The sequence below is a fragment of the Lagenorhynchus albirostris genome, chromosome 7, assembly GCF_949774975.1.
Source record: "Lagenorhynchus albirostris chromosome 7, mLagAlb1.1, whole genome shotgun sequence".
In the NCBI taxonomy this organism is placed as follows: domain Eukaryota; kingdom Metazoa; phylum Chordata; class Mammalia; order Artiodactyla; family Delphinidae; genus Lagenorhynchus; species Lagenorhynchus albirostris.
In genome coordinates, this window is record NC_083101.1 from 103,902,457 (window position 1) to 103,918,097 (window position 15,641).

General features: G+C 47.1%; 1 protein-coding gene across 10 annotated transcripts in view; it reads left to right on the top strand.

Annotated features, from left to right (window-relative positions):
* EPHX2 (epoxide hydrolase 2) overlaps positions 1–15,641 on the top strand; it is a 66,331-nt gene that overhangs the window by 32,574 nt on the left and 18,116 nt on the right. For 6 of the 10 annotated variants that reach the window (XR_009541686.1, XR_009541687.1, XR_009541688.1 and 3 more), the window contains exons 11-13: positions 1,695–1,780; positions 5,233–5,344; positions 14,792–14,863. Coding sequence is in view for 4 of the 10 variants with exons in the window: in XM_060155726.1 (XP_060011709.1) it covers positions 1,695–1,780; positions 5,233–5,344; positions 14,792–14,863 (270 nt within the window). In the remaining 6 variants the exon portion in view is untranslated. Of the gene's footprint in view, positions 1–1,120; positions 1,293–1,694; positions 1,781–4,504; positions 4,588–5,232; positions 5,345–5,772; positions 5,785–14,791; positions 14,864–15,641 lie in introns of those variants that run through there. The other 4 variants (XR_009541690.1, XR_009541691.1, XM_060155728.1 and 1 more) reach the window with 4 other exon arrangements.

Here is a 15,641-nt window from a genome sequence, read left to right on the forward strand (position 1 = left end):
GGGCCAACCTGGATGACCTGGGTGACCAGATGAGGTGGTCATTTGCCACCTGGAGGTGGTGCCTGAAGCCTTTGGAGGAGATGAGCTCCCCCACGACAGGCCTGAAGGCTGAGCCATGGAATAGTCCCAAGTGAGAGGTAGAGAGGGAGTCGTAGACTCAGGGAAGTAGGAAGAGTCTGGAAGGCAGAGTTTCACAGAAGCCCAGGGAAGAATGTTTCAAAGGAAATGCCTCATGCTGCTGTTGACTAAAAAAAAAAGCACAACCTAAAGGTTGAGAATTGTGTTTTATTTGGTGGACAAACTGAGGACGTAAGCCCGATACAGCATCTCAGATAGCTCTGAGACTGCTTCCAGAGAGGTAAGAGAGGAGGCAGGATATATAGTAGTTTCTGCAACAAAGTCTAGGTAGTCGGGACATCAAAAGATTACTCTTAATTAAAGAAAACCACGTATCTCAAGTCAAGGAATTTAGCATTTTTCTCTGTATTGGAAGGTGCAAGAGTCTGGGCTCATAGAAATCATTCCTTCGACATGCACCTCTGCTAGCTGGGGCCGGTATCCTGCTTTTCTCCATCCTGAATCCCCTCCGGGTGCCCCATTGAGGGTGGCTGCAGTGACTGAGGGCTTGGCAGTGGGCAGCCTGTTTGTCTCCATCCTGAGTTCCCTGAGGGTTCACCAGCGGGGTGACTGCAGTGACTTGGTGGCTGCAACATCCTTTGTTTACTGATACGCCAGGCAGCATTTTTTTCACTCACGCTGCAGAACAGTCGGAAGAATGGGAACCAAGAGGGGAACAAAATTATTAATGATTAGTAGCCTTAAAGAGAGAAGTTTCAGTGGACTTGGGCGTAGCAGGGAAGAAGCCACTGGAGGGACTTAGGAAGGTCGTTAGGGAGGCACCTGATATAAACCATTGTGAAAAGCGGGAGAACACAGGAGACGGAGTGTGGCAGAGAGCTGAGGCAAGGAACCGCCTTTCCAGCTCCTTTCCAGCTGGTGGTGGGGCCGGGGCGGATCGGAGGCCCTAAAGCGCCCAGCGGGTGGCATAGAGGAGGGAGCCCTAGTTTAGGTTAGGAGACCTGGGTCTGAATGGCGGTTCCCCCATTTACCATCCGTGCAGCCTGGGCAAGTCACCCGCCCCCTGTGAGCCATCTTTTCATTTGTAAAATGTGAGTTCGAAGGTTACTGGGAGGATTCCAGGTAAAGGGCCTGTGACACAGAAGATCCTGCATGAAGGGAGCTGTGGTCGCTCGGGTTACAGCAGCAGAGGAGGGGAAGGTGCAGGGAGAAATTGGGAGGTGAAGGATGCTTCTGAGGCATGTAGAAAAGATCCGAAAGAATGGGGGACAGAATAATAACCACTCAGTGAAAGATGAGCACGGAGGGGCGGGGCGGTGTCATTCTAACGTGAATACAAAAGGGAGGAAAGGAGGTGAAACAAAGTTTGATTTGTGGGAAGGTAGAGAGGGAATTCATGGCCAATGGCCTCAGTCTTCTGAGAAGATTTAAGAGGCCAGCCATTTGTGTGCAGGGCCGGCGGGGCCCGTGCATGGGACCAGAGGCTTCAAGAGGGCGGGTGTTGGGCGTTGCTGCTGCGGTTAGGCCTAAGGGGAGCCCCAGGCCTCCGGCTCTCAGCATCCCATCTCCTGTTCCGGAAAGCTACTCACACTCAGCCCCCTTCTTTGTCCTTCTAGGGCATCGCTCAAGCTGTGTTCATTGGCCACGACTGGGGTGGCATGCTGGTGTGGAATATGGCTCTTTTCTACCCCAAGAGAGTGAGGTAATTAGGCCTCGGGCATCAAGAATTTGGGTCAGACTGGACTTGAATTCCCTAGACTCCTTCCTCAGGTCTTGAATTCCAGAAAACTTCTTGAAAACATTAGGTTATTACCTGGGAAGGTGACACCGTAGCTCCTTAGCTCATTGGTGTGTAAGTAGGGAGGGTTTAATGAGCTAATGTCTTGGGCACAAGGCCTGTCCCAATCGCCAGTAATGCAACGAATAATTCAGGGCCTGCGTAGCCAGTGGGAATGCAGGAGAATGAGGGTGGACTTTGAGGGGAGGAAGTGAGACAGCAGGGGATGTCAGAGTCATAGAACTGAGTGCCAGGAGACACTTTAGCCCTGGTCAGAGTCAGAAAATGTGGCTTTCACTTTTACCCTGAACTGGCTACGTGACAAATCACTTCACCCGTTAGGCCCTGGTATCTTCAACCACAAAGTGGTAATGGTCACTCCTACCCGACTCTTCAACCTGCAGAATACAGTAAAACAGATGTCAGGTTGGAATGATATGTCATGATCGCCATCACATCACTCATAATCATTCTCAGAATGACATTTCAGGGCACAAGTGGGAGCTTTTAGGTGATGGGTTTTGAACCTGGAGTCAGGTGGTCTTTGTGGCCACACCCCATTTGAGCTGGTAACTGCAGTTAAAGCCTGTCTGACCTCCCATTTCAGCCTCGGATCTTAGCAAATTAATTAAAACAACATCCTTAGCAGCCATCTGTGTTTCCCTAACTAATCCAGTTACTTTTTATTTGGCTGAGTTTATAGGAATGGAAACGCTGGAGAAAATTTGTTCAGCTCAAGCCCAGCTCAAATGGTTGGATGATCTCAAAGACCAGAAAGAATCACACATTTCCTAAAGTATTTTTAAAGGTTTTGCACGCTGTTTTGATCTCTTAAGCTTCTCTCTCTGTCCTCTCTGTCATTCAAAAGTGAGATAAGAAAGCTCTTAAGAATCAAGTTCACCAAAAAGTTACCCTGCAGGCTGTGTTAGATGCTCCTTGAAGGGAACAGAAAGAAATAGAGCAACAACATATGGTCTCCACTTGTTGTTGTTTTATTAAACTTAATCTAGTTCTCCTGTGAGAATTTTAAAAGATTTAACGTGAGCCAAATGAGGTTTTGTGCAGAGTAACGTCAGATCCGAGATGTGGGCGTGCTCTGGTTTCCCGTTCCTCTTCTCCTATGCTGTTTCCACCCTGCCTGCTGTTGATTCTGGAGTAGTTGCTCATTCTACGTCTGCTCTCATCAAAGCAGCCCTGTTACCTCCTTTCTGGGAGGGCGGGAGGGAGCTGAGACCCTCTCGCAGGGCTGTCCAGGATGGGACCCCGCATCTCTGGGTCTGGGAGCATGTTTTATTTAAGGATATTGCTAACAGCACAAATCTCTGCCTTTCTAGCCAGACAATGAATGAAAGAAAAAAAAAGCCCACATTTAATGTGGAATATTTCTTTGAATCCTTGGTTTCGCCTTTCTACTGAAATAAGCTTTGGGAACCTATTTAAAATCAGGGTCTATTCACTTGTTTGTTTTATATCCTTTCTTTAACAATCACCTGGAGACGCTGCTGCCAGAAGGAGGCTGTGGTTCAGCTTTTTCTTCATCTTAATGCAGTTGGCAGCAGCATTTATATATTATCATCTCGTTTAGTGATGATTTTTTTATATATGGGATAAATGATATGTCAAAGCGATTAAAAAGAAAACCCCATTCTGTTCAGAATATTTAGTAAAAGCTAGAATTTCTTGACTTGTGATTTAAGTAATGCTTAAAATAGGTTCCCTGTGGTAGCATTAGGAACTTACAGACATCAGTATAACTTATTTTATACCCTAACCTGCACTGTCTAATCGTGGCTGTTGAACTTTTGAAATGTGGCCAGTTTGAATTGAGATTACTGTAAGTAGAAAATACCTTCCAGATTCCAAAGACTTAGTATGAAAGAAAGAATGTAAAATATCTTATTAGGAATTCTTAATATTGATTACATGTTGAAATTATTAATACTTTAGATATATTGGATTAAATATTAAATTAACATTAAATTTAAAATTAATATTAAGTTAATTAATATTAAATAATATTTAAAATTAATCTCAAATGTTCCTTTTTACTGGTTTTAATTTGGCTACTGGAAAAATTTTAATTATATATATGGCTTGCATTTTATATATACATATATATATATATATTTATTTTGCATTATATTTCTATTGGTTGGTGCTGGTTAAGCCTCACCAGTCCTTCCACTGATTGTTTTATTTGCCCTAATTATCCCATTGCTCCTATTTTATATATCTGTTTCTTTTCTGGGAACAAGTTTCCACAGGGTAAGCATGGGATACGGAATTCTTTGCCGACCAGCCAGGCTCAATGTAGTCCTGGCTAACTTCTATCAGTTCTGCCTTCGTGTGGTCTCTCCAATTCACCCTCTCTTCTATTCCTTTTGCTGCCATCCTCTTCCCCTCAGGATGACTAGTCGTCTGCTGGCTTCTCCCCCTCTGTGCATCCACGTGATGGATCGCTGCTTGATACATCACTTCCTGACTGCAGCTTCCATCCACTCTCACCTCTTCCCAGAAGCCCTCATGGCTTTCTTGGTTTTCTGCAGCTTCAAGTCCAGACTCAGGGCCCTTCATGTTCCCGGTCCCACGAGCCTTTCTGGCTTCATTTCCCAAGATGCCCCATTAACCACTTGGCTTCTGGCCCTGTAGACTCCTCGCTCCATCAAACTCAACCCCAGGCTTTGCCTCATTCTAGAACTGGCTCAGGCGACCTCATGATGTTTCCCTTGCAGGTATTGGTTCCCCTCCCCACCTCTCCCCCACCTGTAAAAGTCAAGTTCAAATGCTATCTCTTCCATAAGGTCTTCCATGATGCCCAAACCTAGAAATCCTTTATCTCCTTGAATTCCTGTGGTATTTTGTAGGAATTCCTATGCCTTATTTTGCAGTCTATCTCATAATATAGTCATGGGTGTATTTGACTAGCCTTCCTTATTAGACTATAAGCTCTTGGAGTATTGGTTTTATATTTTCTCTCCCCTAGTATGTGGCGTGGAATTACACTCAACACAGAGGAAACAGTGAGTGAAAGAAGGAAGAAATGACTGTGTTTTTACAAACCAGAGAAAGATTGTACTGTTCACGTATTGTAATCAAGGTGGATATACTGCACGTAACGTGCGTGTGTCTTTGTTGAAGGCAAGTAGGTGAGAAATACTGCAGTTTAGTGGCAAAAAAAACCAAAACAAAACACACACACTGGGCTGGAGAGTCAAGAAGTATGGTTTCAGGTCCCGTTCTCCCTGCACTGCTGGTGTGAGATCTTGTGTGTAGCGCTCTCCCACTCTGAGCTTGGGTTCTGACACATGAGGTCCTTTCTGGTCCTTACAGACTGTCTTCTTATGGGGTCTGTGTCTTGACACCTCTTCTTTCCACAGGGCAGTGGCCAGCTTGAATACTCCCTTCATACCGGCAAATCCCAAAGTGTCCCCAATGGAGAGAATCAAAGCCAATCCTGCCTTTGATTACCAGCTCTACTTCCAGGAACCAGTAAGTCTGGGGCCCTGTGAGCAATGATCCCAGCAAGGTTTTTGTTCTTCTTTTGCCTTCCTCGTTCCTTCTTCCCATTGATCGGACTTATCTCTGTCGCCTTGAATATTCTGTGGCTTTAATGAGAAGTGAGTTCAGCGATGGGTTCAGGTGAAGCTGGTGCCAGAGAGAGGCTGGTCCTTCCCGGCTGACGGTGCATTTCTCTGTGTGTGTATTTGGGGTGATAAGGGGATTGGGGGGTGGGGATGGCGCATGGGGCTCCCCTGCTTCTCTGAAATTGGGAAATGGGGCGGAACTCTATTTTGGAGCCGCTTCTTCTCAATTCTCTGGCTGAGAGGCTGGTGAAACCCACCTCTTGGTGGTGACAGCTCCTGGCCTCCTGCCAGGGATTTGATATCTCTGCTGAGGAGTGACGTCTGTGATTACAGAGAGTGGCAGAGCCTAAAAGCCCTGCATCAGGCCCCAAGCATCCTTTGAGAGGCGTGAAAGGTTTCTAGGTGTCACCCATGTGCCACAGCTCAAGATGCCTTTCAAAGATGCCCACTGGGGTTTGGATGATGTGTGATGGGTGTGGCTGCCTCCTTTCACTGGATTCACTGAAACAGCAGCATCTGGCCTGGCTGCACCCCCCATAGCTGCCCTCATCTGTGGAGGGTACCTGCTCCTCTGTTCGTGGGCCCTGGACCCCGATGCCCAGCTATGTCTGGGTAATTCCAAAGAGGATAAAAGATGTTTCCTAACACTCCAAAGAGAGAAGAATAGATCAGATTAATTGACAAAGAGCACGAGAGCATCTCATCACATCCCTCCTCCAGCCCTAGCCCGTCTGCGGCTCATAGGAGGTACCATTGCCAGCGAGGGTCACAGCCATCCCAGTTTTGATTTGGCGAGTAACTCTTCTCCAAGAATGATTTTAATTAGTAAGATGGTGCCTTGGAAGAGGAACTTCTTGATTCAAGCAATAATCTGACTCATTGAGTAAGACACCAGGCGCCTCCGGCAACGTCATGACAAGATGCTTGGGTATCACACCCTCCACTGAGGCCAGAGCCCCACTGCCACAGCCCAGAGGGTGGACAGCTAAAGAGCTTCCTCTGGCTTGGATTGAATCACAGTGTCTTGAATTAGTTTGAAGTAACCTTGATCTTGAGAGATAAAGATGATTTAGATGGTACATTAGTCAGCTAGGGCTGCCATAACCGAGTGCCTCAGCCTGGGGGGCTTAAACAGCAAAATGTATTATCTCACTGTTCTAGGGGCCAGAAATCCGAGATCGAGGTGTCTACACAGTTGGTTTCTTCTAAAGCGGTTCTCCTTGCTTTGTACATGGCCCTCTTCTTGCTGTGTCTTCACCATGGCATTTCCTCTGTATGTGTGTGTCCCTGTCCAGATTTCCTCTTCTTATCAGGACACCAGTCACATTGGATCAGGCCCACCCTAATTACCTCATTTTACTTTAATTACCTCTTTAAAGACCTTACCTCCAAATACAGTCACGTTCTGAGGTACTAGGAGTTAAGACTTCATAGGAATTTGGGGGAGACACAGTTCAGCTTGGAACAGATGGGGACCATGAGGGTGAAGGGTGGGGACTGTGAGAAACTGACTTATTTGGAAGGAGACCCGGGCTCATGGGACAGGAAGGAGGACGTGTCCCTGTGCAAGGCCCGGCAAGCAGCCCCAAGTTTGTCGTCGATGTCGGAATTAGTAAAGAGTTGTTGTAGGTTTAATGCTTATCGTAGGGGGCCCCCATCTAATTCTTTCGGCTGGACTAGAAGTCAGCATCCCAGACCAAGGTGCGATGCACTGCCTGTCACCCTTTCCCAGGTGTCTGAATCACCCAGGTGCATCTCAGACTGGTGAGAGAGACTGGTGGTGGGAGAGAAATCACCCAGGTGCATCTCAGACTGGTGGTGGGAGAGAAATGAAGTGCTGGTTCTAGCTTCTTGACTGGCAGCTGCCTCAGCCTTTAGGGACTGGGAAGGAAACAGCCCCAAATAAAACTGTGAAGCTGGCGTTTGGGTCCCTGTCACCTCTTAGCTGACCCTTTCTCAATCTCTGGCTCTGCTTGGTCCCCAGCCCCCAAAACCCAACCCCCTCCCACTGCCCTCTGTGTGCCCAGAGGACGCGACCCCGCCCAGCTGTGCCATCACCTCGAGCGCCCCATGCGTCAGAGTTGCTCTCACCTGTCTGCCTCCTCCCCTGGCCCAGCCCCCAGGCCCTGTGGATAGGTTACGACGGGCCCTTGACACCCTGGCTCCCACCGCTGTGGTACCACACATGCAGCAGAGGGAGAGGGAGGGCGTGGAGTTGTGTGCCCGTTTCTTTCTCTTCCACCTCTTTTTTCCATTTTCTTTCTTATCTTTCTGAATTGGACATTCGTAAGAAGACTCCCAACTGCTGCAAAACACAGGTGGCCCGCAACTGGGGGGAGGGCTGGAGCCTGACAGATCTGTTGAAATGTCAGAAATGTTTCGACCAGTGTCAATTGTAAAGCACTGGTTCATCCAGCAGGTAGCTGTGCACCATCTGCGTGTGCTAGTTTCGGGGGCATCTAGAGATGAGTGAGGGCTTTCGAGGGCTCAAACAGCTCTTGGGGAGACAGGCGCGTAAGAGCCACCCAGGGAATAAGGCAGCGGAAAGGACTGTAACGGAGGTCCAGCTTCCTCTGGGAGCCCACAAGAAAACACAGTTAACTTTCAGCAAAGGAAGGAGCATTTGAACTGGACCCAGGGAGGTGAGCAGGATTTGGGTGGGGGGATCTGAGAGAGAAGGGGCTGCCAGCCTGAGGGGACGAGTGACTGAAGATGCTTATGAAACCCCTTAACTCAGGGATAAATGTCATGAGATGAGAAAGAGAGGGTAACCAAAGAGTCAGTGATCCTTTAGGTGAACTTCAGAAGGTCTGGAACATCTGGAAACTGCTCCCAGAGTTTAACAGGTGCACGCAGTTTTCCAGGAAGAGTCCCTAACTTTCATCAGAACCTTAGCAGTTCGGTAAAGGCTAAGAGCTGCTGAACTGGATGGCCCTGGGCTTTCAGGTGAGGTGCGGAGTCGGGGAGGGGGCGGGCAGCAGCATCAGTGTCACCTGGGAGTTTGCTAGAAATGCGAACCCGCCGGCCCCCTTTGTGATCTGCCCAATGAGAATATGCGTTTTTAACCAGGTCCCCCAGGTGACCCCCGTGCGCATAACCTCCCAGCTCTGACAGCTGTCTTCTGTGATTCTCAGTCAATTTCTGTGACCGTCTAGTCCGATGAACCTCAAATGTCAGTGTGCCTCAGAATCACCTGGAAGGCTAATTGTGACATAGATCCCCGGGCGCCCCCTGCAGAGTTCAGAGTCAGTAGGTTTTGATGGGGCCAAAGGAGTCACAGTTCTTTGGTGAGGTCCTGGAGCCACACCTCGAGAACCGTAGCCCCGAGGAGGGGGGTGATCCAGCCACTTCCCAGGTAGTGATGGGCCGGCAGCCGTCCTTCTCGGTGAATTAGAGACCTCTGGGCAGCTGGCTCCACTCAAGGGTGGCTGGAGGGGATCGCGCAGGGCATTGACTATCTCGCTCAGGTTCCCTTTTAACAGTGATTCTGCGATTTTCTGATCCCAGGCCCCCTCTGCACTCTTACAAATTATTAGGGACCTCAAAGAGCTTTAGTTCACGTGGGTTATATCTACTGGTATTTACCATACGAGATATTGAAATTTAAAACTGTCGATTCGTTAAAAAAGGATAATGTGCCCATGTTGCTATAAATAACATCATTTTTTTAATCTTTATTTTCCTTAAAATGTTTTTTTATTTCCTATTTTTTCCTTAAATATTTTTTTATTTCCTATTTTTTCCTTAAAATATATTTTTTTTAATCTTTATTTTCCTTAAAAATGTAGTGAGAAGTATAGCATTGTTTTACAGTTTTCGAACCTCTTTTATGTCTGGCTTAATAGAGACAGATGGATTCTCCTACCTGCTTCTGCGTTCGGTCTGTTGGGATGTCACATGTTATTGGAGCCTCTGGAAAACTCCACTGTACGCTTATGAGAATAAAGAGGATATAGAACATGTTAGTATTGTTACAAAAGTTTTTCGTCATGGATTCCCTGAAAGGGCCTCAGGGCCCCCCAAAGGTCTCCAGACAATATACTTTGAGAATTACTGCTTTTTATTTCTTTTGGGCTGTATTAGTTATAGGAGATAGAAAAAGGGAAGTAGTGGTTTCACTGTGTATTACCTTTGATCAAACTACATTTAGGGTATGTATCAACAGAATTCAGCTCATTAAAAATTATTTTTCTTTATTATTTTTTAAGTTACGGTAAACTACACATCACACAAAACGTACCATCTTAACCATTTTTAAGTGTACAGTTCAGTGGCATTAAGTACATTCACACTGCTGGACAGCCATCACCCCGTCCATCTCTAGAACTCTTTTCATCCTGCAGAGCTGAAACTCTATTCATTAAACACTAACGCCCCATCCTCCCCTCCCTCAGCCCCTGGCACCCACCCACCTACTTTCTGTCTCTGTGAATCTGACTACTGCAGGTACCTCATATAAGTGGAATCATATAGTATTTTTTTCTTTTGTGGCTAGCTTATTTCAGTCAGCAGGACGTCCTCAGATTCATCCATGTTGGGGCATGTATCAATTTCCTTTTTTTTTTTTTTTAAGGCTGAATAATATCCCATTGTGTGAGTTTTTAGTTCATCCATTCTCCCCTTGATGGACACTTGGGTTGCAACTCCTGCTTTTTGAGTGCCTGTTGGGCCAGGTGGTTCTGTTCGCAACAGTATGTGGCGTTCTTTCCCATCTTTTCAGCTGAGCGGGCCGAGGCTCTGGGAGCCTCCCTCACTCGCCTGAGATCAGGTACGTGACTGGGTCAGGATGTTGACCTCGCCTTGTTTGACTTCAAAGCCCACACACCTCCTCTTAAGCCACACTTTGGAGGGAGTTTGGACTTTCTTTGTGTGCTCTGTGCATCGAAGCAGAGAGGGGAGGAGCAAACCAGGATAAGCTCAAGGTCTTGATGGAAGGAGGGACCTCAGGGGAAAGACGCTTACTTAATTGCAGTCCTAGTAGAGCAAGGATTTTCATTTCAAAGGTTGTTACAGTCTTTGTGGAAAAATCGGTACCTTTATTGGTCTGTGGTAGCTGTTGGCGGATGGCTTTGTTCTTAGAACAAAGCCTCTTGGCAGGGAAATGTTCGATATTCAAATTAGTCATCTGGCCACTAAAAGGCTCCCAGGAAGCGGTTGGGGGAATCCAGCAACTGGGGCTGGTCCGGATGGGCATCAAGCTGTGTCTTAAGGAGAAACCATGGCTGGGGGGGGGGGGGGGGGGGCGGGGCCCGTCCCGCCAGCCTGTCTGCTCCCTCTTGGTGAGGAAACGGACTGGCCAAGTCCCTTCCTATCTATGGCCCTCAGTTTCCTCATCAGAAAAAGGATGGTCTCGTTGGATGGTTTTCACATGGATGATAGCTTTAAACGTTAGCTGAATTCAAGCCAATGAATAAAACATAACATAGAGCAACTCTTTGATCAGGGCTGGGGCCTGGGAGCCCCTCCTTCCCGTCCCTCCTCCCACCCCACCCCGTCTTCCGCACCGCTCTCCAGCCTGGAAGCCGTGTCCAGGAACACTCAGGGGTCCAGACGCCCGCCCCCAGCCCTTCCACCTGTTGCTCAAGTTTGCTGAGCACCTCAAGGTGCGGCTTAGACAAACTGCAGGTTAAGATCCAGCTCCTTGAGCTCTTTGAACTCTTGGCCAACGTTTACTCTCCTGTCCTGTGAATTTGCCGAGTCTGGTGGAAACTCAGATCAAAAGCTGTGTTTTTCTTCTCAGAGAAGGGATCATGGCCTTTGCATTTGTGTAGTAAGAAAGGGAAGAGGAGGCAGCTCTGGGCAGCAAAGACAAATAGAATCAGCTGGGTAATTTCAGCACCACCTGCTCCATTTTTTTTTGCCGTACGCGAGCCTCTCACTGTTGTGGCCTCTCCTGTTGCGGAGCACAGGCTCCGGATGCGCAGGCTCAGCGGCCATGGCTCACGTGGGATCTTCCCGGACCGGGGCACGAACCCGCGTCCCCTGCATCGGCAGGCGTACTCTCAACCACTGCACCACCAGGGAAGCTCCAAGGTTGGTTTCTTGTACTTCAAATCCTTCATGAGCTCTGTGTTGACTCTTAGGAAGCCTTTCTCCTTAAACAGCCCCAGAGTCTTCTGAGACAAAGCTCCAGGATTCATGGAATTCCAAAGGCTTTGTTCTAGGAGTTTTTCCTTAGAACCTAGAGCTGCCTGCCCAGGTGATAGCTTTGGGGTAACAGTAGAGCAGACTCGTTCATTTTTTTTTTAACTTTTTATTTTATATTGGCGTGTAGCCCATTAACAATGTTGTGATAGTTTCAGGTGCACAGCAAAGCTACTCAGCCATACATATACGTGTATCTCTTCTCCCCCAGACTCCCCTCCCAGGCAGGCTGCCACATAACATTGAGCAGAGTTCTGTAGGCTTACTGCTCCCCTCCACCTCAAGCTGGAGGAGAATTACCTTTGCGACAAAAAACTTAATCCATCGATGTAAGACAGAAATGGAAAATTTTGTTCAAGCCGAATTGAGGGCTATAACCCGGGGACAGCCTCTCAGAAGGTTCTGAGAGCTGTTCTGCCTGTTCGAGGTCAAAACGCAGTTACATGTTTTGAGACAGAGGACTGTGTATTAAATGATGTATTATTGACAGTTTACACAATCTGGCAAGTAGTGGGTCATGGCTCATCGTGGTCCCTTACGACATCAGGAAGGAACGTTATCTTTTAAGGAGTTGCCTTGTCGATGCTGGGAGAATATTGCTCTTTATGGTTGAGCAGGTATTTCTGCTGATGGGGGAGGTTTGGTCGATGCATAATGCAGGTACGCAGTGCGCAGTGGAGGGGAGAGAGGAGGCCAAAGGGCAGAGAAGATTTTTTTTATGTTTAAATTTTTCTTGTCCTGCCACAAAATATGGATTTTATTTCACACCCTCTTTGATGAGCGTGAGCTTGCAATGGAGGGCAAGAAAATAAAAGCCACAATCCACGTGATCGTTTAGAAGTCACCCCCACCAAAGTCTTTATCTCACATTCTTTCCTTTTTTCCCCTCTCTTCTTCCCAACCTTCTAGCCTGTGTTGGGTACCTGCTATTACCATGCTATCACAGTGGGAATAAAAATATGCGTAAGATACAGTGTGTGTCCCTAAGAAATTCACAGGCTCGTGAGGGGACCAGATCCCAAAATAGACAGTTCTCATGCAACTAGATAACTTTAACGATGGAGATAATAATAATAACAATGATCACCATTTATTGGCCTCCCTCCTATGTATCTACCAGGCATGGTCAGAAACAGGCATTATCTCCTATCATCCTTACAAAACTCCCATTTTATAGATGAGGAAACTGAGGCTCTGGAAGCTTAAGTTGCCCAGTTAATAAGTAGTAGTGGTGGGGCTTGGAGCCTTGTTTGTTGGATTCCAAAGTTCATCCTTTAATTCCTGTGATCAGGAGCACAAAGGGAGGAACCCTATCCAGCTGGACTGGCGGGAGGCTTGTCATTGGTCTGTGGGACTTAAAAATAGGGTATCACCTTTTATGAATTACAGAGCGTCTGATATGGTATCGGCAGGGCACACAACCAGAGTACAAATGCTCTTATCTTCTCCCCTTTCTGGCCTCACCTTTGTCCTCTTCATCCCTGTTGATCTGACATGCTTTCACGTGGGGAGAGAGACTTATTTACCTTTGGGCTCTCTTTGATTTTTTACTGACCCTTTTGACATTCATTTGCTCTTCTAAGTACTATTTGAGCTCTGCAGCCAGTCCAGACCTCTGGACTCATGGAGATTCCTCCACACACTGAGACACAGCACAAGCTCATGAACAGCAGCTAGGGAGTGCTCTCAATAAATAAGAATGATGACCCGTGGCAACGTGCAGGGCGTTTATTGAGCGCATAAAAGGCACTGCCTTCCATGGCTATTTCTCACCTCGACATGCATCACGTAACTGAGGGCCACGATTGATTCTCTGTCATAATGGAATCTTACACATGTGAGGGGATTGTAATTCACATGCCAGCATTGCTTGCTTCAGAAAATCTCGAACTGCAGACCCGGCACTGCTTGATGATAAATGTTTCCTTGCCTACAGTGCTGCTGTCTCGTAGATCCAGAGCTCTCATGACGTGCCATATGCAGAACAAATGAGTGCAGGGTAGCAGGACCTCTTAAAGTGTGCAGGGTCTGAGGGCCGCTGGCCACCAGAACACTTTGCTGACCTGGCTTACAGGACCCTTCTCTGCGGGAACATTCCTCGGAGGAAAGGAACAAACATACATTCAGCCTCTGCTCCATCCAGGACCAGTCACAGATGCCCTGGGGAAGAAGATGAGTAGGAGCTTACCTGCTCTCAGGGTGGACCATGGAGAGGACATGAAAGGCTCTGTGAGATCCAGGAAGAGCTGAGACTGTTTCACTGTGATGGGGGAGGGGAGGGCTTCTTGGAGAAGGCAGTGTTTGGCACAGGTGTTGAAGGCTTCTTGAAGGCCAAGCTGAGGGAAGTAGGTGCTCTTGGTGGAAGTTACAATACGTTAAACCACAGAGCTGAGAAAGTAGGGCGCCCCTTCAGAAAACATCCTGCAACTCAGTTTAGCTGGTTCAGGTGAGCAGTTGGAAAGGAGGAGAAGAAAGTAGGCCAGCACTGTGCTCTAGACTGAGTGTTTGTGAGCCCCCCAAATTCGTGTGTTGAAATCCTAACCCTGATGTGATGGTATTAGGAGGTGGGCCCTCGAGGAGATGATTAGTTCTTGAGGGTGGAGCCCTCATGAATGGGATTAGTGCCCTTTAGAAGAAACTCCAGAGAGCTCTCCTCCATGTGCTTTCCTCCATGTGAGGACACAGTGAGAAGATGACCATCTATGAACCAAGAAACAAACTGTCGCTAGATACTGAATCTGCTGATGCCTTGATCTTGGACTGCCCAGCCTACAGAACTGTGAGAGATAAATGTCTGAGTTTATAACCCACCCGATCTATGGTATTGTGTTATAGCAGCCAGAATGGACCACCATACACTGCCATACTCTTACTATTATAGGCTCCCCAGCCTATAATAATAAAGTGATTATTATAAGTAATACATTCCCACTGTAGGGATTTAGATAAACAGAAAAGAAAGCAGCAGCCGTAAACCCACCTCCCCGGTGTGGGGTGGGGTGGACGGGACCACTGTGAGCATCTCATGTTTTATTCAAACCTTTTAAAAAAAACAAAACAAACGTGTTTCAATATGAAAATTCAAATTCATGCACTTCTAATGAAACTTGGGCTGGATGGGACAGAGGTTGGGAGCTTCTGGCTTTGGGTCAGATCAGTTTCCAAGATCTCTGCTGAGTCCTTCATTTTGCTTTCTTGGTTGTTCTAGGGAGTGGCGGAGGTTGAACTGGAACAGAACCTGAATCGGACTTTCAGAAGCTTCTTCAGAGCAAGTGATGAGGTGAGGGGTGTGGGAGGCAGGGTAGAGGGTAAGCAGGAAGGGGGAGCTGCAGGGGTGCAGATCCCCAGATGGCTTCCCTGGGAGGAGGGGGGGATAGGGGATGTCAGGGTCTGGGAATAAGCAACTTGCCTTCTTTTCTTTGACTTCTGTAGTTAGGGCAGTTAGGGTCCTCACTCCACGGGTCCCTTCATTAATGAGGAAAGGTCCTGTCCTCTCTGTCACACACCAGTAGGGCTATGAAACCCAGATCAAAGAAGGATTATAATGGTGACAGTTTAGAAATTCTGCTGTTATTACCATTTTCATATGGATAATTGCTTATCAAAGTGCAGAATTAATTGATGCTTCTAACCCTTTTCTTGAACAACCGCAGGAGCCTAGAATGCTTTAACGCGGTAACCCCACCCTCCTGTCTTACGTGTTAGGAGTCACTGTTGCTGTTGCTGTATCTGGTCAGTGCCTACTTAGCTGGCCTGATTTTTGCCAGTTTCTTTGCTGACCACTTCTGTCACCTCACTCTTTTATACTAAGTTCAAATTTCTTTCTTACTGAAGTACCTTCTTTTATAGTTTTCTCAGTAAGAGTCTGTTAGCAGTAAACTCGTAATTTTTTGGCCTGAAAATATCTTTATTTTGCTTTCAATCCCAAAGAACAGTTTATCTGAGTATAGCATTCTAGGTTGACAATTATTTTCTTCTAGAAGCTTCTGTCATTGCTTGTAAGAAATTGGTCTCAGGTCTACCTTCTGGTGTATTATGTGTCTTTTAGTCATGTCTCA